The sequence below is a fragment of the Tachyglossus aculeatus genome, chromosome X1, assembly GCF_015852505.1.
Source record: "Tachyglossus aculeatus isolate mTacAcu1 chromosome X1, mTacAcu1.pri, whole genome shotgun sequence".
Classification (NCBI taxonomy): Eukaryota; Metazoa; Chordata; class Mammalia; order Monotremata; family Tachyglossidae; genus Tachyglossus; species Tachyglossus aculeatus.
In genome coordinates this window covers 108,036,399-108,061,726 of record NC_052101.1, presented here as the reverse complement: position 1 = coordinate 108,061,726, position 25,328 = coordinate 108,036,399, and the positions used below count along the sequence as shown (strand labels likewise).

The 25,328-nt window shown below is 46.8% G+C and overlaps 1 protein-coding gene across 5 annotated transcripts in view; it reads left to right on the top strand.

Moving 5' to 3' along the window:
* The window catches only part of ATG7 (autophagy related 7), a 281,509-nt gene that overhangs the window by 29,163 nt on the left and 227,018 nt on the right, over positions 1–25,328 (top strand). For all 5 annotated transcript variants that reach the window (XM_038772324.1, XM_038772323.1, XM_038772325.1 and 2 more), the window contains 6 exons: positions 4,086–4,174; positions 6,434–6,555; positions 8,561–8,651; positions 8,761–8,905; positions 12,923–13,081; positions 21,755–21,949. In XM_038772324.1, the coding sequence (XP_038628252.1) occupies positions 4,086–4,174; positions 6,434–6,555; positions 8,561–8,651; positions 8,761–8,905; positions 12,923–13,081; positions 21,755–21,949 (801 nt within the window). The remainder of the gene's footprint in view (positions 1–4,085; positions 4,175–6,433; positions 6,556–8,560; positions 8,652–8,760; positions 8,906–12,922; positions 13,082–21,754; positions 21,950–25,328) is intronic.

Below are 25,328 nucleotides of genomic sequence, written 5' to 3'. Positions count from 1 at the left end.
TTATTACAAGAGCTTAACAAATACCATCATTATTATATTGTTATCAACGGCATTTTTCAATCAATAGCATTCATTGAATGCTTAATGTGTGCAGAGCACTGTACTAAGTGCTTGGGATACCCTGAGCCATTTTCTCCTTCCAACCCCACAGGTGTTTGCGTCACTCCTATCTTTGGTCTCCTTCTTCCCCAAATGGAAGTTTATCCTTCTGAGACTCTTGTTTCCCTGGTTTTGAGAAAGCCTCCAGAAGAGAGGGCAGAGCTTTCTCGTGCCTCAGACCTTCCACTTGGTTTCATCCATGTCAAAAACAGAACTCCTTTATCTTCCCACCCAAACCCTATCCTTCTCCTGACTTACCCATCCCTGTAGACAGCACCACCAGCCTTCCATCTCACAAACCCGTAACCTTGACATTATCCTTGAGTCCATTCTCTCAGTCAACCCGCATATTCAATCTATCACTAAATCCTGTTGGTGCTGCCTCTACGACATTGCTAAATCCGTCATCATCAATCATCAATCGTATTTATTGAGCGCTTACTGTGTGCAGAGCACTGTACTAAGCGCTTGGGAAGTACAAGTTGGCAACATATAGAGACAGTCCCTACCCAGTAGTGGGCTCACAGTCTAAAAGGGGGAGACAGAGAGCAAAACCAAACATACCAAGAAAATAAAATAAATAGATTAGATATGTACAAGTAAAATAAATAAATAGATTTCTCTATTCTATGTTTGTAAATATGTACAAACAAATATACATATATACAGGTGCTGTGGGGAAGGGAAGGAGGTAAGATGAGGGGGATGGAGAGGGGGACGAGGGGGAGAGGAAGGAAGGGGCTCAGTCTGGGAAGGCCTCCTGGAGGAGGTGAGCTCTCAGTAGGGCCTTGAAGGGAGGAAGAGAGCTAGCTTGGTGGATGGGCAGAGGGAGGGCATTCCAGGCCCGGGGGATGACGTGGGCTGGGGGTCGATGGTGGGACAGGCGAGAACGAGGTACGTTGAGGAGATTAGCAGCAGAGGAGCGGAGGGTGCGGGGTGGGCTGTAGAAGGAGAGAAGGAAGGTGAGGTAGGAGGGAGCGAGGTGATGGAGAGCCTTGAAGCCCAGGGTGAGGAGTTTCTGCCTGATGCGCAGATTGATTGGTAGCCACTGGAGATTTTTGAGGAGGGGAGTAACATGCCCAGAGCGTTTCTGGACAAAGACAATCCGGGCAGCAGCATGAAGTATGGATTGAAGTGGGGAGAGACACGAGGATGGGAGATCAGAGCGGAGGCTGATGCAGTAGTCCACACAGGATAGGATGAGAGCTTGAACGAGCAGGGTAGCAGTATGGATGGAGAGGAAAGGGTGGATCTTGGCAATGTTGCGGAGCTGAGACCGGCAGGTTTTGGTGACGGCTTGGATGTGAGGGGTGAACGAGAGAGCGGAGTCGAGGATGACACCAAGGTTGCGGGCTTGTGAGACAGGAAGGTTGGTAGTGCCGTCAACAGAGATGGGAAAGTCAGGGAGAGGGCAGGGTTTGGGAGGGAAGACAAGGAGTTCAGTCTTGGACATGTTGAGTTTTAGGTGGTGGGCAGACATCCAGATGGAGATGTCCTGAAGGCAGGAGGAGATGCGAGCCTGGAGAGAAGGGGAGAGAGCAGGGGCAGAGATGGTGATCTGGGTGTCATCAGCGTAGAGATGATAGTTGAAGCCATGGGAGCGAATGAGGTCACCAAGGGAGTGCGTGTAGATCGAAATCCATCCTTTCCTCTCCATCCAAATGGCTACCACTTTAATCCAAGCACTTGTTCTATCCTGCCTTGATTACTACATCAGGCTCCTTGTTGTTGTCCCTGCTGTCTCTCCCCACTCCACTCCATACTTCACTATTGAGAAGCAGCGTGGCCCAGTGGAAAGAGCCCAGGCTTGGGTGTCAGAGGTCATGGGTTCTAATCCCAGCTCTGCCACTTGTCAGCTGTGTGACTTTGGGCAAGTCACTTCACGTCTCTGGGCCTCAGTTCCCTCATCTGTAAAATGGGGATTAAGATTGTGAGCCCCACGTGGGACAGCCTGATCACCTTGTATCCCCCAGCGCTTAGAACAGTGCTTTGCACATGGTAAGCGCTTAACAAATACCATCATTACTATTATGCTGCCCAGATAATTTTTCTACAAAAACGTTCAGACCGTGTTTTCCCACTACTCATTAACCTCCAGTTGTAGCTATCCATCTCCTCACCAAACAGAAACTCCTTACTGTCGGCTTTAAAGTGGTAAATCACCTTAACCCTCCAACTGGCTCCTACTACAACCCAACCCGCACAGTCCGCTCCTCAGATGCCAACCTACTCTCTGTACCTTGATCTCATCTATTTCACCGCCGACCTCTCGCCCACATCCTGACTCCGGTCAGGAACGCCTTCCCACTCATATCCGACAGACAATGACTCTCCCTCCCTTCAAAGCCTTATTGAAGGCACTTATCCTCCAAGAGGCCTTCCTTGACTAGGTCCTCTTTTCCTTTTCTTCCACTCCCTTCTGCATCACCCTGACTTGCTCCCTTTATGCATCTCCCCTCTCCCAGCCTCACAGCACTTATGTACCTATCCATTGTTCACATTAATGTCCACCTCCCCCTCTAGTCTGTAAGCTCGTTTTGGGCAGGGTGTTATTTTGTCTATTTTGTTATATTGTACTCTCTCAAGCACTTAGTACAGTGCCCTGCACACAGTAAGCGCTCAATAAATACAGTTGATTGATCCCTGGCAATCAGTCCTAGCTGGATTGTGCCTCCCAAATGAAAAGGCATATCAATGGATGAAGAGGACTACGGATGGGATTTCCTTCTGCTTGGGCTGCTTAAGAAGTAGGGTTAAGAGGAAACATATGGTGTTCCACTTTGGGGGACTAAGACTTCTGGCAAATGCCAGCAATTCTTACAGAAGCCATGACATGTGTACTTGACCCTGGCAGTGTTAGGCCCAGGCATGTGGTAGAGAAAAACAAATAAAAGAGAAGCAGGGTGGCCTAGGGGAAAGAACACAGAGCTGGGAGTCAGAGGACCTTGGTTTTCTTTTTTTTTTTCTCCATGGTATTTAAGTGCTTACTATGTGCCAGGCATTGTATGAAGCACTTGAGTAGATAAAAGATATTCGGATTGGATGCAGTCCCTGCCCCACATGGGGCTCACAGTCTTAATCCCCATTTTGCAGATGAGGTAATTGAGGCACCGATAAGTTAAGTAACTTGCCCACAGTCACACAGCAGATATATGGCAGAGCTGGGATTAGAACTCAGGTCCTCTGACTTCCAAGCCCATGATTGTTCCACTAGGCCACGCTGCTTCTCAGGCCGGTTCTGATCCCAGCTCTGCCACTTTTCTGACCTTGGGTATGGCACTTACCTTCTCTGTGCCTTAGTTTCCTTGTATGTAAAATGGGGATTCAATACCTATTCTCCCTCCCACTTAGACTTGGAGTACCATGTGGGACAGCGTCTGTGTCTGATCTGATTATCCTGTATGTCTTCCAGTGCTTAGTACAGTGCTTGGCACAAAGGAAGCGCTAAACAAATACCAGTATTATTATTATTAATATTACGAAAAGGGTCTCGTCCTTGGAATAAAGGGTCAACTATACAGGCTAAAAGGAATGTGCTCACTAGATCAGAGCCTAAAAGAAAGCAAGGGTCCTTGATGAATCTTAATAGATTCTGCTTCTCTTTCCTATTATCGTTGGGGTTTTTTGTTGTTGTTCGATTTCCACCGGACCCTATGTATGTCTAGTGGCATAGGGAGACTCAGCATCTCCTTTCCACAGGCAGATCATTTCTCTGAGCCTAGTGAGATGAAGAGGAGGTCAGGAGTATATGCAGTCAGGATGGAGATTGGGGAGTGAGTGATATTGATAGATGTGGCTAATTTAGATATTGATGGCAGGTAAAGTTTTTGCAGCCCTCATCTCACATAAGTGAGTCCACAATTTTCAGGATTGGCTGAATTTTACACATCATTCTCTGCCACAGCACACCGGCTGTGTCTCACTGTTTCTCTGCATTAGCAATTAATGTGAATCTGAAATGTCCAGCCTGTCTGTTTCGTTCACAGGTCACAGTTGGAGTTTATGATCCCTGCAATTTAACTCAGTATCCAGGATGGCCCTTGCGGAATTTACTGGTCCTGGCAGCACACAAATGGTATCGTGTATGTGTGTCCGTGTGTGTGCGCACGCTTGCGTGCATGTGTGTGTGTCCAGAGCACCAGTTACCACCCTATCCTGACTTTTCACTGTGGGGAGTCTGAGACATACAGATGACTCTTAGCCAGACACCCTCGCATTTCTTTTTCAACTGTCGGTATTCTTTCCCGTTTTTGCTAAAAGTGAGAGAAAGCACCTTAAAACTTGCTTTAAAAGAATTAAGAAAACAAAAATCAACTTTCAAAATCTCTGGTTTCGAGTGAAGGCCAGGCTGGAAAGAGCGGGATGATTGCCGTGGTACCCAGGCTTGATCGGGGCCCCGTCTTTTGGGCCGGGCCCCAGCGCCCCAGCGTGGTTACGCATGTGACTTTTCGTTGCCGCCTAGGCATGGCTGCTTTCAGCCCCACTATTGCCACGCCTGCTCTGACTATGGGCTAGAGACACTGAAAACAGCCGTGCCCATGCTCAGGGTGATACTGAGTGGTCTTAGCCGTGGGGGCGGTTGGCCCAGTGCACGGCTATCTGCTCCTAGTGCTGCCACATGGCAGCTGTGGGGGCAAGTTGTGGTTTCTCTCAGCACGATGGACGTGGTCAACTGTGGCCATGGCGGCAGCGCTCACAGTCACTCTTACTACCACTGTGGTCGGGGCTGCACAACCAGAGCAATAGTTTGCGAGTGCAGCCACCGTACAGTTTTGGGGTCATCACCAACGAAACGATCATCAATCAGTCATTGGTGTTCACTGAGCACTTCAAGCACTGGAGTAAGCGCTTGGGAAAATTCAGTACAGTAGAGTTGATAGACATGATCCCAGCCCACAAAGAGCACGCAGTCTACTGAGGGAGACAGACGTTTAAAAAACTACAGGTAGGGGAAATGGCAGAGTTCAGTCAATTTATTGAGCATCTTATTACGTGCAGAGCACTGTACTAAGTGCTTGGGAGAATACAGTAGAGCAGCGTTGGTAAACACGTCCCCTACCCACAGAGAGCTTATAGGCTAGAGGGGGAGACAAAGATTAAAAAATGACAGCTAGGGGAAATAGTAGAGCATAATCAATCAATCAGTCAGGGAAGCAACATGGCCTAATAGAAAGAGTATGGGCCTGAAGGTCAGAGGACCTGGGTTCTAATGCCGGCTCTGCCGCTTGTCTGCCGTGTGACCTTGGGCAAGTCACTTCTCCGTGCCTCCGTTCCCTCATCTGCAAAATGGAAATTCAGTGCCTATTCTCCCTTGGGACTCGATTATCTCATATCTACCCCAGTGATTAGTACAGTGCTTGGCACATAGTAAGTGCTTAATACCAAATTATTATTATTATTAATGGTAATAATTATGGTATTGAGTGCTTACTGTGGGGGGAGATATTAAAATAAATTGCAGATGGAGGAATAGAGAATAAGGATAGGTGCACAAGTGTAGTCGGGGTGGGGTGAGTATCCAAGGGCTTAAGGCATACACAGCCGAGTGCATAGTCAGTGCAGGGGGAGGATGGATAATATCAGTGGTCTGTTTAAGTTTTGATTTTTTCAGTGTTCCAGGTCTTTTCCCTGACTCCTTGAAATTTTAAACCATCCAGTATCATTAGCCCAATTTTTAAAACATTTAGCCACAGTGAAGTATTTGAGGACCCTGGTTCGGTGATTGGCTACAGGTTGAACTTTGTTTCTTTTTCCTATTGTATTTTCCTCTTTTAGGACCCACAGACTTGGAGGTAAATAACTTCTTATGTGGAGACTTTATTTTTAACACAACTATTCAAAGAAGACAATTTCAATATGTGTATACTTATTCTTGTTTAAGGATTATATAATTTAAATGCAGGAGCAAACCATCTCATTTGATTATGAATAGAAATCTGTCTGTTATTTCTAGACCACCTGTCACTGTGGTGCCTAAGCACTTTGAGGTGCCATTTTAGCAAAAGAATATATAATTGGGGGAGGAATCTGAAGAACTGATGATATCTTGGGCTTTTGTTCAATTTTGGGCTCATTATTCTCATAAAGCATCAAGTTGGTATAGAGTTTCATTTATTTACAGTGCGATTAGAGTTAGGTGAAATGAATGTAGGAAGAAATCCCAGTCCTGATATTGTTCCTCTGTAATTTACTAGAAGAAAACACATGCAGTTGTATTTCAAGTCTCCAAAAGGCTGTCTGTTTCTGAGTGCTTTTAAGTCAATTGCCAAATTATTCTGTCCTGCTCGAGTTAGTGGGAATTTTGTAGGATAATCTTTTTATTTTGTAACAACAGGAGTAGCCACATCCTGACAGTTGAAGTTCTTTGCTTCAGAGATCGGACCTTGCAGGGTGTGAGGGACATCACCCATAGCATCATCTTTGAAGTGAAGCTTCCACAGATGGCATTTAGCCCAGGTAATTTACCAGCCTGACAATGGGCTTGGCATTGTCATTAAACAGAAATTTGAGCCGCTTAACTGCTCTATTTCCTCCAAAATGGCAACAGAGATGAAAGAAAATGGAAACCGTTGGTCTCTGCTGATACAAATGGCTCCTGTGAGCAAAGAACATTTTCAATTATTCAGAGGACAACAAAGGAAAAAAAGGTTATCTTCCTTAGATAATGAAGAAAATAATCATTAGGCAGATTTTTTTTCTTAGATTAACCACAAAGTCTTTATTCACAAGTTCACATGCAGGATGTCTTCCACTAAAGAGAAGTATGAATTATTAATGCACGCTACATCTTTAATCACCACATAACCACAAGAGTGTGTTTCTACACGATACTCCAGCTTACAAGACCTGGTAACTCTCAGAATTGTACTTCAAACTATTTTCCTCCAAAGTGTTCTTTGTGCACTTACAACTGGGGAGTGGAAAAAGGTAGAACAGATGATGGGATGACATTTCTGCTGTGCAGAAAGCAACAGGACTCACTGATTGCAGCGATACCTTTGGCCCTGTTAATGAGTTCACATTCTCGGCGTTTACGAGGGTCTTAAAATATGCCCTGCAGAGCAACAGGGGTGGCCACTTCCAGACAGTTGAAGTTCTTTGCTTCAGAGATCGGACCCTGCAGGGTGTGAGGGACATCAGTCCAGAAGGATCAGTTCAGATCTCCGGTTGTCTGCTTACCTGTTCAATCAAAATGAGTAAATGAGCTTGATGTTTGGATTCACGTGCCTGAACACTTCCCATCCCTTTTCTGCCTTTAGTGTTTGGTTTTCACTGTGCACCCTCTGCTGGCCCATTGTAAAATTGCACCCTACTGAATATGGTCTATCGGCTGAACCTTAATTGTCTTAAATCCTTACTTCAGATACGTAATAATAATGGCATTTGTTAAGTGCTTACTATGTGCAAAGCACTGTTCTATAGCAGGTCAATTTGAATATAGATTTTAAAGCAGCCCTAACACCATTAATAGTCTCTGTTCTGGACAGATCCTTGAGATATCAAATCCATGTACATTTATCTCCACGCTTTTCCATAAGATGAGCATTTCTGCTAGGCCAAATGTAGTGCTTTAAATATTTGTCAGCCTTGGATCACTGAAATAGACTGTGGCTATTCTGTAGTACAGGGAGTCTGACTATATGTGATTGGAAAGTTGGTTCTGAAGCCGGTGGAAACTACAATTTTATTTTCTAAACCAGAATTGGATCTGAAGTGATGTGTCCAAGTGGAAGCCCAGCCAAAAGTGTATTTCAATGGTATCTTTCCAGTTCCTGAACTGGAACAACAGCAATATAGCTGGCCACAGCTGGGCCTAAAATGGCACTGAACAAAACCATTAATTTTTCTTGAGCATCATGCTAGGACATTGTACAGCCAAGCAAAGCAGCGCAAATTGGCTTCTAAAGAGACTTTGAGAGATCCAGTTTTTCAAATTGGCTACCCAGCTCACCGTTTAGGTTCTGTGACACAGCGGCATTCGGGGTTGCGATTTGATTCTCCACAGAGTGGCTACAGTGAGAGGGCACAGTCAGGATGCGTGGGAGTTGACCAGGCTAAACCCCACAAAGAGAAGCAGCAAGGCCTAGTGGAAAGAGCATGGCCCTGAGAGCCAGAGGACCTGGGTTCTAATCCCGGCTCCACTGTTCACCTGCTGTGTGACCTTGGGCATGTCACTTAACTTCATCTAGCAAATGGGGATTCAATACTCGCTTTCCCCTCCTACTTAGACTGAGCCCCAGGTGGGACCTGATTATCTTGTATCTACCCTCATGCTTAGTATCGTGCATGGCACACAGTAAGCGCTTAGCAAGTGTAATAATGAGAAAAGAGGAAATGTGTGAATTGTATTTGAGTCTGAGTACCCTTGCTGATCTTGGGAATTTTTCTCTGGGAAAATGCACCTTTAACAATGTTATTCCCCTCTATGATTGATTGGTTTTGTTGTGTTTTCTTTGTGTAGACTGCCCAAAAGCTGTTGGGTGGGAAAAAAACCAGAAAGGAAGCATGGGCCCCAGGATGGTGAATCTGAGTGAATGTATGGATCCTAAAAGGTAGGTCGAGCATGACTCCTGTGTAAATAGCCCCTCCTGGGGCTCAGTAGGGATTCACCTGGGTATGGAAAAGTATCCTAGTGACTGTGAGGCTATTATCCTTTTTTAGGTTAGCGGAGTCCTCAGTGGATCTTAATCTTAAACTGATGTGCTGGCGCTTGGTACCAACTTTGGACCTGGATAAAGTCGTGTCTGTTAAGTGCCTGCTACTAGGAGCTGGTACACTGGGCTGCACTGTAGCTAGAACTTTAATGGTAAGTGCAAAGTGGCCAATGGAAATTGAACCCGTCCTCCTCTGAAGTTGTATTCCCTTGTGTTCACCCCGAGGGAAACTTCACTGTTTCTGTTACTGTCGTTAAGCAAGCAACCAGCTACTTACAGGTGTATTTGAGATTTCAAGCACCCCACAATACGTGCGGCAATGCTGATGTGCCCCAGGAATGATAAGCTCCCTCCCAAGGTTAAGTTCAATTGCTGCTTCCTCCCTGCTCTCTCCTCTTCTTGCCCCCACTCGCCCCTCCCCGGCCCCTGGCTGCTTTTCAGTGCCCCCACCCTGCCCACTCCATAAAGTGCTCAACTGTTGCTCTGTGGCAGTTTTTTGGTTCTTTCCTTAACTTCTAATTGAGCCTAGCAGTCCTACGACAGTTGCTGCCTTGTTTCCCACTTGCTGGCTTCTCTCTCTTGGCTTGAGCTTCCGGGACAGGGTCGTAGTTGGATTGGGGTGGGGTGAAGGGCGGTGGCAGCCTGAGAAGGGCCTGCTGCATGCCTTGATTTCATCGATGTCTTTGTTCCTGGTACAGCCAGCAAATGAGAAACAGATGGGGGAGAGGCAGGGGTTGGGTGGCGGCCACTGCTACAGAGGGCCTCTGAGTTAGAATTAAAGGTTAAAGGAAGAAACAAAACACGGCACCACCCAATATGCTTCAGTGATTAGGGAGCAGGGGGAGGGAGCTAAGGAACCCCCAGAACTGGGGAGTGGGTTGGGGGGTGAGCAGGCGGTATCACTCACCTGGCCTGCAAGCTCAGCCAGAGCAGCATGTTTAGCTGGGTGGCCCAGGGAGAGGCCCTGAGCTGATGGGTAACTGTAATAATAGTAATAATAATAATAATAATGGCATTTACTAAGCGCTTACTATGTGCAAAGCACTGTTTTAAGTGCTGGGGAGGTTACAAGGTGATCAAGTTGTCCCATGGGGGGGCTCAGAGTCTTAATCCCCATTTTACAGATGAGGTAACTGAGGCCCAGAGAAGTGAAGTGACTTGCCCAAGATCACACAGCTGACAATTGGTGGAGCCAGGATTAGAACCCATGACCTCTGACTCCCAAGCCTGTGCTCTTTCCACAGAGCCATGCTGCTTCTCACCTCAACTATGTCACTTTAGGATTAGGGTATTGGATCTCTTTTGAGGGGATTTCTTTTTCTACATTGGTCATTCAAACCATGGGGTAGCCCATGGGAATCAAAAGGTACTAATAAGGGAACAGAGCCCTATTCACTTGTAATAATAATAATAGTATTTGTTTAGTGCTTACTATGTGCCAGGCACTATACAAATCGCTGGGGTGGAAACAAGCAAATCGGGTCCCTGTCCCACGTGGGGCTCACAGTCTCCTCATTTTACAGCTGAGGAAACTGAGGCCTAGAGAACTGAAGTGACTTGTCGAAGGTCACACAGCAGACAAGTGGCGGAGCCAGGATTAGAACCCATGACCTGACTCCTGGGCCCTTGCTCTATCCACTACACCATGTACGTGACGTTCCTACCTTGGGATAGGCTGAGCACTGAATGATGTTCATCACATCACTAGGAGGGACTGTTTAGTTGATATAGTAGTGCTTCATGCTGCCAAAGGGCTTGACAAAATGCCACAGAAACCCGAGACGCCTCATTGCCCTGCTTCAGTGAGTAGACCCAGAATGAAGCTATGTTTTAAATGGTCCACCTGAGATCAGAAAGAGTTGAAGCTCCTCCCGAAGTGCTTAGCTTACCGTTAGTTAGAAACTTCAAAGGCTGCAAGGATCAAGCTCCTTATTGCAAATGAACAGCACCTGCAGTTTAAGCCGAACTGTCAAATTATGAACATTTTTACACGGTTGGGGTGACTGAAGCTCTCTTGTTTCGTATACAGATGTCAAAATATGTAGGGGCATTATAAGCCCAGAGTGGCTTTTAAGTAAAGCCATTTGTACATTTCCCTGCCTTCTGAATTGCCTGTGTACTTGGGTCTGGACCTCTGAAGCACTTTAACACTTGCCCCACCCCCAGCCCCAGTGCACTTAGGTACAGATCCTGATATTCTGCCACTTTCCCTATCTGTCATTTATTTTAATGTCTGCCTCCCCGACTAGACGATAATCACCCTGAGGGAAGGGATCAAGTCTACCAACTCTCTTGTTTTCCTAGAAGCAGTGTGGCTCAGGAGAAGCAGCGTGGCTCAGTGGAAAGAGCATGGGCTTGGGAATCAGAGTCAGAGGTCATGGGTCCTAATCCCAGCTACGCCACCGCATGTCAGCTGTGTAACTTTGGGCAAGTCACTTAACTTCACTGGGCCTCATTTGCCTCATCTGTAAAATGAGGATTAAGATTGCGAGCCCCACGTGAGACAACCTGATCACCTTGTATTCCCCACAGCGCTTAGAACAGTGCTTTGCACATAATAAGCGCTTAACCCAAATACCATTGTTGTTATTATTCATTCATTCATTCATTGTCATATTTATTGAGCGCTTACTGTGTTCAGAGCACCGTACTAAGCACTTGGGAATTACAAGTTGGCAACATATAGTCAGTCAGTCAATCGTATTTATTGAGCGCTTACTGTGTGCAGAGCACTGTATTAAGCGCTTGGGAAGTACAAGTTGGCAACATATAGAGACGGTCCCAACCCAACAGTGGGCTCACAGTCTAGAAGGGGGAGACAGAGAACAAAACCAAACATATTAATAAAATAAAATAAATAGAATAGATATGTACAAGTAAAATAAATAAACAAATAGAGTAATAAATACGTACAAACATATGTACATATATACAGGTGCTGTGGGGAAGGGAAGGAGATAAGGTGGGGGGAATAGAGAGGGGGAGGAGGGGGAGAGGAAGGAGGGGGCTCAGTGTGGGAAGGCCTCCTGGAGGAGGTGAGCTCTCAGTAGGGCCTTGAAGGGAGGAAGAGAGCTAGCTTGGCGGATGGGCAGAGGGAGGGCATTCCAGGCCAGGGGGATGACATGGGCCGGGGGTCGATGGCGGGACAGGCATGGTGAGGAGATAAGCGGCAGAGGAGCGGAGGGTGTGGGCTGGGCTGTAGAAGGAGAGAAGGGAGGTGAGGTAGGAGGGAGCGAGGTGATAGAGAGCCTTGAAGCCGAGGGTGAGGAATTTCTGCCTGATGCGTAGGTTGATTGGTAGCCACTGGAGATTTTTGAGGAGGGGAGTAACATGTCCAGAGCATTTCTGCACAAAGACAATCCGGGCAGTGGCGTGAAGTATGGATTGAAGTGGGGAGAGACAAGAGGATGGGAGATCGGAGAGGAGGCTGATACAGTAGTCCAGACGGGATAGGATGAGAGCTTGAACGAGCAGGGTAGCGGTTTCGATGGAGAGGAAAGGGTGGATCTTGGCAATGTTGTGGAGCTGAGACCGGCAGGTTTTGGTGACGGCTTGGATGTGAGGGGTGAACGAGAGAGCGGAGCCGAGGATGACACCAAGGTTGCGGGCTTGTGAGACAGGAAGGATGGTAGTGCCGTCAACAGTGATGGGAAAGTCAGGGAGAGGGCAGGGTTTGGGAGGGAAGGCAAGGAGTTCAGTCTTGGAGAGGGGGAGGAGGGGGAGAGGAAGGAGGGGGCTCAGTCTGGGAAGGCCTCCTGGAGGAGGTGAGCTCTCAGTAGGGCCTTGAAGGGAGGAAGAGAGGTAGCTTAGCAGATGTGCGGAGGGAGGGCATTCCAGGCCAGGGGGATGACGTGGCCGAGGGTCGACGGCGGGACAGGCGAGAACGAGGCGCGGTGAGGAGATTAGCGGCAGAGGAGCAGAGGGTGCAGGCTGGGCTGTAGAAGGAGAGAAGGGAGGTGAGGTATAGAGACGGTCCCTACCCAACAGCGGACTCATGGTTAAGAAGGGGGAGACAGACAACAAAACAAAACATGTGGACACATTATTACTCTCCCAAGGGCTTGGTATAGTGCTCTATACACAGCAAGCACTCAGTATGAACACCATTGATGGACTGGACGTAAAATGTTGGTTAAAATAATCAGTTCTGATTTCTTGCTTCTGTGTAGGGCTGGGGAGTCAGGCACATCACCTTTGTGGACAATGCCAAGATCTCCTACTCTAATCCTGTAAGGCAGCCTCTGTATGAATTTGAAGATTGTCTTGGTGGTGGAAAGCCCAAGGCCCTGGCCGCAGCAAATAGACTCCAGAAAATATTCCCAGGTGTGGTAAGTGAAGCTAAATAACGTGCCCGTTGGGAGGAGTGTGGGATTTGGGAGACAGGAGGCTCAGGTTCCAATCCCAGCTCTGCCCCTGCGCTCATTGCTGTTTGACCTTGGGCATCATTTAACCTCCTCCTGCCTCAGTTTTTTCATCTGTAAACTGGAGATAAGATACCTGCTCTGTCTTGATCTTAGCTTGTGAGGCCTGTGTGGGACAGGGACAGTGTCTGACCTGCTCGTCTTGTAGCTACCCCAGTGTTTGGCACATAGTAAGAGCTCAATAAATACCATAATTACAATTGTATTCCAGAGCACCAGCAAACATATCCAAGACGGCATAAATTGGAGTGACTCTTGGATTTATAAATAATACCTCTTTTCCAGGGCTGTATCCGTGTGACTTTATGATGCTGTGCATGTATTTGCCTGGCTAGACCCAACGCCTCAACTAGGTGATTTACAGTGCAGCAAGGAAAAGTGAAGAGCTCAAAGAGCTGGCGAGTATAGTTCTTGATTGTGCCCCAGGAAATATCTGTGGTGGTCTGAACCACTAGCCCTACCCTAGAGTTGCCCCCGAGACTAGTCACCCAACATCAGAGGCTGAAAAAGGATGGCCAGTTTCCTGGCCCAGCCTTCAGTGAGAGTAATAATCATAATGGCATTTGTTAAACACATGTTGTGTGCTAATCGCTGGGGTAAATAGGATGTGATGCAGTCAGATCAGATGCAGTCCCTGTCCCACATGGGGCTCACTTAGCTGTGTCCAGTCCTGCTGGTTTGGATGAGGGGAATACTTATTTTATATCTTTTATTTCCTCTACCTTTCAGTGTTTTCATTATTGTGGCTCCAGGCATCTGGTCTCTCTCCAAGCTGTTCATGTCTAGTGCCAAGTGGCTCCTTGCTTGCTCTAAGTAAGAAGTCTCTCAGCACTAAACTCAGCCAGGAGAGGCTCACTGGGCTTTTCCAGCTATCCCGGTGGACCAGACAGTCTGGCCTTGCCCAGAGGTCGAGGAATGTCAGAAGGTCTTCTCAGAAAGTTAGAAGCACCATAGGACCCAGCAAATTCTTCCTAGAAGAAGTCATACAAAATTAGGAAGTTCAAAGAAGGGACCTCTATTGCAAATTCTTGGTTGACAAGTGATTAGCTCACTTTTTTGTTTTGAAATAAATTGCCACCTGCCCTCAGTAGATAACTAGCTATAGTGTTTCAGAGCAGAAAGATGGTTACTTTCTGAATGTAGAAAGAACAAAACAAAAGCATTGCATGGTTTGTGATGTTTCCTTTCTGAAGAGGACAGGAGGAGCCAGGATGAGATGGAAAGGAAATGTCAGTCAGATCCAACTCCTCATCTAATCACCCCCGAGAATACATTCTTCCAGGACCAAAAAAAATTCAAAACCCATAGCTTATAGGCTCTCAGACAAACGGGTTTCAGCCTAGCTGTCTGAACCCCAACAAAAAGAACCACAGGCAAACCTCGCATAACTGAAGAAGACTAAAAATGTAGTCAGTGGCGATATATTTCTGCCCTACATGGAGCTCCTTGCCCCTTCATATCTGACAGACCACAGCTCTTCCCACCTTCAAAGTCCTTCCAAAGTCGTATCTCTTCCAGGAGTCCTTCCTTGAATAATTTCTAATCTCCCCACTTTATATCCCCGTATTCTCTCATCAGTACTCTCCACTTAAGTACTCACAATCCCCATAGCTGTCATGTGCATATCTTTATACGCTAATACTTCCTCATGTCTGGAATGTACTTTGGTGTCCATCTCCCTCACCAGCTTGCAAGCATCCTGAGAGCAAGGATCATGTCTGTTCTTTCTATCGTACTCTCCGAAGGGTCTAATACAGTTCTCTCTCCACAGTAGGTGCTCAGCGATTACTCGTGATTGATCGATATATCATTTCCAGGGAACTTGGCCGTTTATGCCTCGGGAAGGTTGACACGGGGTCTCTTGTTGCGCCAGTATCGGATGGGTGATGGATGAACTTTAGGCTGTCTCCCACCTGGTAGTGGTGCTGCAAGGTTCCCAATCTCAAAGAGGACCCAAAACCCTATTTGCTCCTAAATTTGGGCAGGATAAAGGGTCACCGCTAGTCTGGAAGCTCCTTGAGGGCAGTGATTGTGTTTTTTAAACTCTGTACTCCCCCAAGTGCTTAATATGGCAGTTGGCAGACAGTATGTGCTCAGTGAAAGGCTATTTATTTGATCTCCATCCAATGGCTTCTGCCTCACTGCTTTCAAATATACTTATGTCTCCTCTATCCTAAAAAAACCCTCCCTCGACTCCACGGCTCCTTCCAGGTATCTCTCTATCTCCCTCCTACCATTCCTCTTCAGACTCCTTGAGTGAGATGTCTGCACCTGCTGTCTCAAGTTCCTCTCCAATTCTCTCCTTGACCCCCTCCAATCTGGCTTTCTTCCCCTTCACTCCACAAAACTAATTCGCTCCCTGGCTTCAACTACCATCTCTATGTAGGTGATTCCCAAATTTCCATCTCCCCCGATCTCTCTCTGTTTCTGTAGTCTCGCATTTCCTCCTGCCTTCAAGATATCTCTACTTGGATGTCCCGCCGTCACCTCAAACTTAGCATGTCCAAAACAGATCTCCTGTCGTCCCACCCAAACTCTGTATTCCCCTTGACTTTCCCATCACTGTAGACAGCTCCATCATCTTTCCTGTCTCACAAGCCCGTAACCTTGGCGTTATCCTTAACTCCTGTGTCTCATTCAACACATACATTCAATCTGTCCCTAAATATTGTCGGTTCAGCCTTCATAACACAGTTATAATCCACCCTTTCCTCTCCATCCAAACTACTATTACGGTAATCCAAGCACTTATCCTATCCCATTTTGATACTGTATCAGCCTCCTTGCTGACCTCCCTGCTCCCCACTCCAGTCCATACTTCACTCTGCTGCCCAGATCATTTTTCTACAAAACCATTTAGTCCCTGTTTCCCCACCCTTCAAGAACCTCCTGTGGTTGCCCAGCCACCTCCAAATCAAACAGAAACTCCTTACCATCGGCTTTAAAATACTCAATCACTTTGCCCCCTCCTACCTTACCTTGCTAGTCTCCTGCTATAACCCAGCCTGCACACCTCACTCCTCTAAATGCCAACCTCCTTACAGTTCCTCAGTCTTGCCTATCTTGTCACTGACCTCTTGCTCACATCCTGCCTCTGTCTTGGAACCCCCTTCCTCTTCATATCCGACAGACAATTACTCTCCCCATCTTCAGAGTCTTTTTGAAGAACCCACCTCAATAAGCCCTCGTTTCCTTTTCTCGCACTCCCTTCTGTGTCACCCTGATTTGTTCCCTTTATTCCCTGCTTCCCCCCAGCCCCACAACACTTATGTACATATCTGTAATTTATTTATTCATATTAATGTCTGTCTCCACAGTTCCCCCCCTGCTCCCAACTGTAAGCTCATTGTAGGCAAGGAATGTGTCTGTTATATTGTTGTCTTGTACTCTCCCAAGTGCTTAGTACAGTGCTCTGCGCACAGTAAGTGCTCAATAAATATGATTGATAACTGGGCTGTTGGGGATCCAGTTGTCAACCCGCATGGATGATCAGTCACTGGTATTTATTGCATGCTTACTGTGTTCAGAGCACTGTACTAAGCACTTGGGAAAATACAATACAACAGAGTTGGTAGACATGTTCCCTGTGCACAACAAGCATAGAGTCTATAGGGGAAGACAGACATCAATATAAATAAATTATGGATTTGTACAAAGTGCTGAGGGTCCGAGGGTGGGGTGAATACCCAGTGCCCACAAGGGTACACTACCAGAATGATTGCAGATGGAAGTGGGACATTCTGGGAAATACGCGTCCATGGCATCGCTATGGGTCGGAGATGACTCGACAGCATAAGACAAGACAAGCGTACGGATCCATATGCAAAGATGGCACATTAGGGAGAAGGACGATACGGTGATTCAGCGGACATTATGTTATGACATGATGTTTCAAAGAATGCAACTAAGGTTGTATAGAGTTTTATTATAGTCACAACCTTCCCCTTTCCTTTTTTTTTTTGTTTTAAATGAGGCTGGTTCTGTTTGGACCATTGAGAATGGTGGGTTGAGATTTTTCTTTTAAACGAGGATTGGTTTTCCCCTGGGCAGATATAGCCATCAAATTGTTCTTTGGTCTAATTCCATTTTCCATGAGTGTTGACTCATTTATTAAGTCATCAGATTCTAAGAAACTAATTATTCTAATTATTTCCTTCAAAGACCTTGCCAATTTTCTTGAGACCAGTTAGTAAAAGAGAGATTATGAATCTAATGTCCTTAATAAGTTTCTTGATCTAGGTCAGACTTGGCGCCAGAGTTACAGCTACGTGTATTTGGGAGTCTGTTATTCGAGGAGTCTGTGCCTAGCCATGGGATAGTCTAATTTCTTGTTAGGCTATTAAAGTCAACTACTGTCACTTGAGACTTTTTTTTTATATCCAGGACAGAACTGTTATGTGTAAATAAGACATAAGTGAATAAATAAATCAGTAATAAGCAGACAAATGCCTGAGCCTTGGGAAGGTTCGGGAATGAATCGGGGAATGCCACTGGGACAGTGTAGGCGTTTTATTCCATACTGCATCAATCAAACAATGGGATGTATAGTGCTTAGTGTAATAGAGTAAGTAGACATGATTCCTGCCCTCAGGGAGCTTACAACCTAGCCATGGAGGCAGACACTAAAATAAATTGCAGATAGGGGAAGCAACCAAATACAGCGCTTTCGATTCATATCCTGGAATGGACCACTGCAGTCAATCAGTCGTATATATTGAGTGCATATTGTGTGCAGTGCACTCTACTAAGCACCTGGAAGAGTACAATATAAGAGTTGGGAAATCTATTTTTTGAAAATCTTTTTAACAGATTTTGAGGAATTGGTTTTCATCCATCTGGCAGTTTTAGTTTTTTTAATTTATTGCTCTCTGCATGGGTCTGACTAGATGTTACTTTCCCCAGCTTGTTTTTAACATTCCTTATCCATTTTTATTATTTATTTATTATGGTATTTAAGTGCTTACTATGTATGACACTGTTCTTAAAATGCTTCCCCTCTCACAGAAACACTTTCACCCACTTGCATTGCCACACACGTAAAGATACTCACCAGCTTGGTGAACTGGTGAGAAGACTAAACAGCTTAAGGCAGGTACTCTCTTATCACCTCCTCTGCTTTTTTATTTCTGTCCCTATTGTCTGTCATTCATTCAATCGTATTTATTGAGCACTTACTGTGTGCAGAGCACTGTACTAAGCGCTTGGGAAATACAAGTCGGCAACATATTGAGACGGTACCTACCCAACAATGGGCTCACAGTCTAGAAGGGGGAGACAGACAACAAAACAAAACATGTAGACAGGTGTTAAAATCATCAGAACAAATAGAATTAAAGCTATATGCACATCATTAACAAAATAGAATAGTAAGTATGTACAAGTAAAATAAATAGAGTAATAAATCTGTACAGATATATATACAAGTGCTTTGGGGAGGGGAAGGAGGTAGGGCCGGGGGGATGGGGAGGAGGAGAGGGAAAAGGGGGCTTAGTCTGGGAAGGCCTCCTGGAGGAGGTGAGCTCTCAGTAGGGCTTTGAAGGGAGGAAGAGAGCTAGCTTGGCGGATGTGTGGAGGGAGGGCATTCCAGTCATATTCCAGTCTGTCATAATGGCCAACCCCCTAGATTACTTTGAAATATCCCCAGGGACGCTCCAGCCCAATCAGTTGAATTTATTGAGCACCCTCTGGGTTCAGAGCACTGTACTAAGGGCTAGGGTGAGTACAATTGAGGAAGAGGCATGGAGGAGTTCACAGTTCAATCCATCAATGGTATTTATGGAATGCTTATTGTATGCAGAGCACTTTTCCAAACACTTGGGAGAGTACAGTACAGTATTGTTGGTGGACATGTTCTTTCCCCACAAGGAACTTAGTTTAGTGGGTGAGACAGACAGCGATATAAATTACAGCTAAGCGAAGTGGCAGAGTATAAGGATTTGCACATAAGTGCCGTGGGGCTGGGGGTGAGCATCAGAGTACTTATGGAGTACAGATTCAAATGTATACTTGATTCAGAAGGAAGGGAGAATAGGATGGAGAGGTGAGAGGTTAGTGAAGGAAGGCTTCCTGGAGGAGGTTATCATTATTAATCGTATTGAGCACTTACTGTGTGCAAAGCACTGTACTAAGCACTTGGGAGAGTACAGTATAACATCAAACACATTCCCTGCCCACAGCGAGCTCACAATCTAGGTCAGGGATAGGAATTCAGTAGAGCTTTAAAGATGGGGCGAGTGGTTCAGGTGGGGACTGACACACAAGGCCTTTGCAAATGCTGTGGCTGTTGATAGCAAAGTAGATAAGTATGAATTAGGTTGATAATTGGCATAAATGCTGTGCTTTTTTAAACAGGTGACTACTGGATGTTCATGACCTGGGAAGGTGGAGTTTAATTAGGGAAAACTTTCTGGAGTTGGTGGGTTTTCAGAGGGACTTTGCAGATAGGGAGAACTTTAGTCTGGCTTATTTGAAGCAGGAATGCTTAATACAGCTCTCTGCACACACAGAGGAGCTGCCTGAAATGCCCTGCTTCATCAAATCCGACAATGACTCTCCCCACCTTCAAAGCCTTATTGAAGGCACATCTCCTCCAAGAGGCCTTCCCTAAGCCCCCCCCTTTCCTCTTCTCCCACCCCCTTCTGCATTGCCCTGACTTGATCCCTTCATTCATCCCCTCTCCCAACCCCATAGCATTTATGTACCTATCTGTAATTTATTTATTTATATTAATGTCTGTTTCCCCCTCTAGACTCTAAGCTCATTGTAGCCAGGGAAAGTGTCTGTTTCTTGTATTGTACTCTCTCAAGTGCTTAGTACAGTGCTCTGCATACAGTAAGTGTTCAATAAATACGATTGAATGAATGACACATCTAGTTGACTACCGCTCTCCCCATCTTCAAAGCTCTTCTGAAATCCCATCTCCAGGAGACTTTCCCTGCCTTTTTTCTAGTCTCTCCAGTTGATATCCTCCAACTGACATTTCAGCACTTCCGTACTACCTAAGCACTTAAGTACTCACGACACCCCCTGACTTGTGTTCATCTCTGCCTACTCTATTACTTCTTCCTACCTGTAATTGATTTTAGTATCTGTCTCCCCTGCTAGATTGTAAGCTTCTTGAGTTTAAGGAATCATGTCTTCCTCTAATTCTGCTGTCCTCTCCCAAGCATTAAGTGCAGCAATTGATGCACCGCCGCCTGCCACGTAATTGATCGATGGACTTTTGTCGACCTACTCCACTTTGGGCCTCTGAATTCAATTTACAATCATAGGTCCTGAAGCTGTCCTAGCTCCAAGTGGGCAGGGAACGTGTCTACCCATTCTGTTATAGTGTACTCTGCCAAGGGCTCAGTACAGTGCTCTGCACCCAGTAAGCACTTAATAAATACGATTGATTGATTGTCCTCTCGGTCAAAACCTGACATGAGACCAGCAACATTCAGTATAATCTTCAGTAATGCTCGTCCCAGAGAGTTACAGAAAGCAGTTGTGTGTTAGCAGGAACTGGGCAGTTTTTTAAGTCAGTCAGTCAACAGTATTTATTTAGGACTTCTCTCTCCATCAGCCCTGGGGGTTTGCTCTACCACTGTTGACAGCTTTCCCCATTCGTAGAGGTACCAAACTCCATCTCAGAGTTTAGTTTAATGTAGGTGCCATTAAGGGTGAGGGCTTCCATATGTGCTCGTGAGCACCATGCAACAAACTGAAATGGGTGCCAAGCAATCAGCCTCATTCAGACGGCTTTTTAAAGGAACCTGAATTGACCGAGACTTGAGAATGAAGGGTGCCAGTCCTGAATGGTGACCTTTCTTTCCATGGGCGTCCATAGGATTTATGTATAAATGACAGCTCCTTCCTGCGGTAATTTAGCTGTTACAATAGGGATTTTTAGGAATACTTCATTTGCTTCTGGCACTGCAATTATTGCCTGATTCTTTCACACATTGCCTCTGTGTCATTCCTTTTCCCTCATTAGTGTAGTCACTCATGTACCTTTTCAGAATACCTGAGATTAGAAACAGAGTTTGAGGCGAGAAACCTTTCTTCAGTTTACTTCACTACTGGTGATTACGCTAATGAATTGCCCTTCCTTTATGGCCAGGGTTGTTAGTAGTTGAGCATGCTTTGTCCTCTCTGGGCCATAGGAGAGGTCCACTGTCTTCTTGTAGTGCACTGCCTTGTTTTGGTTCCTGCGTTAGACATAATTAGGAGTGTTCTGCTTTAGAAGGGAACTTGACCCACCGTGATCTTATATCTTTACTCATCACACTTGAGGGTGGGAGGGAGAGTAGAAAGAAAAGAGACCTTCTGAATAGCTGGACTCCCCCCACTCGAACCCTAACCTCTTCCTCCCCAGGGGGAATTTCCTATTTTCCCCATTTCAATAGCAATTGGACACTTCTGAATCTGTAACTAGGCGTCCATTTACTCCATTGTTCGTCTTTGTTCCAAGTCGGCTTTTTTTCTTTTCTCAGGACGATTTACTTGCTGAGGCATTGAGGGAACCGTGAGGAGTATGATTTTGCAGTCAGAGCGGAACTTGATTTTGCCTCCATTGTCAACATTTGTGTTTTCCCCCAGAATGCCAGAGGCTTTAACATGAGCATTCCCATGCCGGGGCACCCTGTGAACTTCTCCAACGTAACCGTGGAGCAGGCTCGGAAGGATGTGGAGCAACTGGAGAGGCTCATCGAGGGCCATGATGTTATTTTCCTCTTGATGGACACCAGAGAAAGCCGGTGGCTTCCTGCTGTTATTGCGGCAAGCAAAAGGAAGGTATGATACCCGCTCAGTGGTAAGATACCCGGGCTGCATCCCTGGCATCCCGAATAGCTGTTTGAAGAGTCTGTGGACAATGACAGTGGGGGCTGAAGAGCCGGGATCCCATTGTGCCTTGAGGGGAGTGTTTTGTTAGGTTCCAGACTTTATTTGGAGCTGGATAATGAAGCAGTGGTGGAGCCCAGTGGCCAGAGCAAAGGGTAGGGGCAGCCTGTGCAGGGGCCCAGAGGGGCAGGGTAGCCTAGTGGAAAGAGCATGGATCCGGGAGTCAGGGGACTCGTGTTCTAATCTCGCCTCCGCCCCTTGTTGCCTGCTGTGTGATCTTGGGCAAGTTACTTAACTTCTCTGGACCTCAATTTTCTTACCTGTGAAATGGGGACTCAGTGTCTGTTCACACCTCCTACTTGAGCTGTGAGCCCCTTGTGGGGCAGGGACTCTGACCTGTTAAACTTGTCTCTACTCAGAGCCTAGAGCAGTGCTCAACACATGGTAAGCACTCAACAAATGCCACAGTTATGTGGGGGCAGGGGTCTGGGCTGATTCAGTCAATTAATCAGTGGCATTTATCTAGTGCTTACTGTGTGCAGAGCACCATAGTAAATGCTTGGGAGAATACAATACATGATACCTGCCCAAAAGGAGCTGATTTTAGGCAAAATGAGAGAGGTCAGGACAGACTACAGGCAAGAGAAGATTGTGGTCAGTAAGCGGAAGTCGGGACAGGCAAAACAGGATAGCCAACAGGGCAGATGTTGGGGTAGGTAGGAGACAAAACCATTCAGTCCACATCTCTCCACTCCTCCTAAACCTTCAAGGGTTGCCCATCCACTTCCCTATCCAACCACAGCCTTCTCACTTGCCTTCTCTCCCACAAACCCCATCTCTGCAAATTTGTTCTGTTCCCCCACAGAGACCTGTGATCTTTTGACATCCTCCAATTTTCTAAAGTCATCATGCCCTTTTTGGTCTCAATCAATCAATCAATCAATCAATCGTATTTATTGAGCGCTTACTATGTGCAGAGCACTGTACTAAGCGCTTGGGAAGTACAAATTGGCATCACATAGAGACAGTCCCTACCCAACAGTGGGCTCACAGTCTAAAAGGGGGAGACAGAGAACAGAACCAAACATACCAACAAAATAAAATAAGTAGGATAGAAATGTACAAGTAAAATAAATAAATAAATAAATAGAGTAATAAATATGTACAACCATATATACATATATACAGGTGCTGTGGGGAAGGGAAGGAGGTAAGACGGGGGGATGGAGAGGGGGACGAGGGGAGAGGAAAGAAGGGGCTCAGTCTGGGAAGGCCTCCTGGAGGAGGTGAGCTCTCAGCAGGGCCTTGAAGGGAGGAAGAGAGCTAGCTTGGCGGATGGGCAGAGGGAGGGCATTCCAGGCCCGGGGGATGACGTGGGCCGGGGGTCGATGGCGGGACAGGCGAGAGCGAGGTACAGTGAGGAGATTAGTGGTGGAGGAGCGGAGGGTGCGGGCTGGGCAGTAGAAGGAGAGAAGGGAGGTGAGGTAGGAGGGGGCGAGGTGATGGAGAGCCTTGAAGCCCAGGGTGAGGAGTTTCTGCTTGATGCGCAGATTGATCGGTAGCCATTGGAGGTTTTTGAGGAGGGGAGTAATATGTCCAGAGCGTTTCTGGACAAAGATAATCCGGGCAGCAGCATGAAGTATGGATTGAAGTGGAGAGAGACACGAGGATGGGAGATCAGAGAGAAGGCTAGTGCAGTAGTCCAGACGGGATAGGATGAGAGCTTGAATGAGCAGGGTAGCAGTTTGGATGGAGAGGAAAGGGCGGATCTTGGCAATGTTGCGGAGCTGAGACCGGCAGGTTTTGGTGACGGCTTGGATGTGAGGGGTGAATGAGAGAGCGGAGTCGAGGATGACACCGAGGTTGCGGGCTTGTGAGACGGGAAGGATGGTAGTGCCGTCAACAGAGATGGGAAAGTTAGGGAGAGGACAAGGTTTGGGAGGGAAGACAAGGAGCTCAGTCTTCGACATGTTGAGCTTTAGGTGGCGGGCGGACATCCAGATGGAGATGTCCTGAAGGCAGGAGGAGATGCGAGCCTGGAGGGAGGGGGAGAGAGCAGGGGCAGAGATGTAGATCTGGGTGTCATCAGCGTAGAGATGATAGTTGAAGTCGTGGGAGCGAATGAGGTCACCAAGGGAGTGAGTGTAGATTGAGAACAGAAGGGGACCAAGCACTGAACCTTGGGGAACCCCCACAGTAAGAGGATGGGAGGGGGAGGAGGAGCCTGCAAAAGAGACTGAGAAAGAACGACCGGAGAGATAAGAGGAGAACCAGGAGAGGACGGAGTCAGTGAAGCCAAGGTCAGATAACGTGTTGAGGAGAAGGGGGTGGTCCACAGTGTCAAAGGCAGCTGAGAGGTCGAGGAGGATTAGGACAGAGTATGAGCCGTTGGATTTGGCAAGCAGGAGGTCATTGGTGACCTTTGAGAGCGCAGTTTCCATGGAATGAAGGGGACGGAAGCCAGACTGGAGGGGGTCGAGGAGAGAGTTGTTGTTGAGGAATTCTAGGCAGCGCGTGTAGACAACTCGTTCAAGGAGTTTGGAAAGGAATGGTAGGAGGGATATGGGACGATAACTAGAAGGTGAGGTGGGGTCAAGAGAGGGTTTTTTTAGGATGGGAGAGACATGGGCATGTTTGAAGGCAGAGGGGAAGGAACCAGTGGAGAGTGAGCGGTTGAAGATGGAAGTTAAGGAGGGGAGAAGGGATGGAGCGAGAGATTTCATAAGATGAGAGGGAATGGGGTCAGAAGCACAGGTGGCCGGAGTAGCACTTGAGAGGAGGGAGGAGAGTTCCTCTGAGGATACTGCTGGGAAGGATGGGAGAGTAGCAGAGAGTGTTGAGAGCCGGGGGGTTGGAGAAAGGGGGGAAGAGACTTTGGGGAGGTCGGACCTGATGGATTTAATTTTGTTAATGAAGTAGGAGGCCAGATCGTTGGGGGTGAGGGAAGGAGGAGGGGGAGGAACCGGGGGCCTGAGAAGGGAGTTGAATGTACGGAAGAGCTGGCGGGGGTGATGGGCATGGGTGTCAATAAGGGAGGAGAAATAGTTTTGTCTGGCAGAAGAGAGGGCTGAGTTAAGGCAGGAAAGGATAAACTTGAAGTGAACGAGGTTGGCATGGTGTTTAGACTTTCGCCAGCAGCGTTCAGCAGCTCGAGCATAAGAGCGAAGGAGGCGGACAGTGGCAGTGATCCAGGGCTGTGGGTTAGTGGTGCGAGAGCGGCGAAGGGAAAGGGGAGCGAGCGAGTCTAGCTGAGTAGAAAGGGTAGAGTTGAGAGCAGTAATCTGATCATCAAGACTGGGTAGAGAGGAGAGGGCGGCGAGGTGGGGTGTGA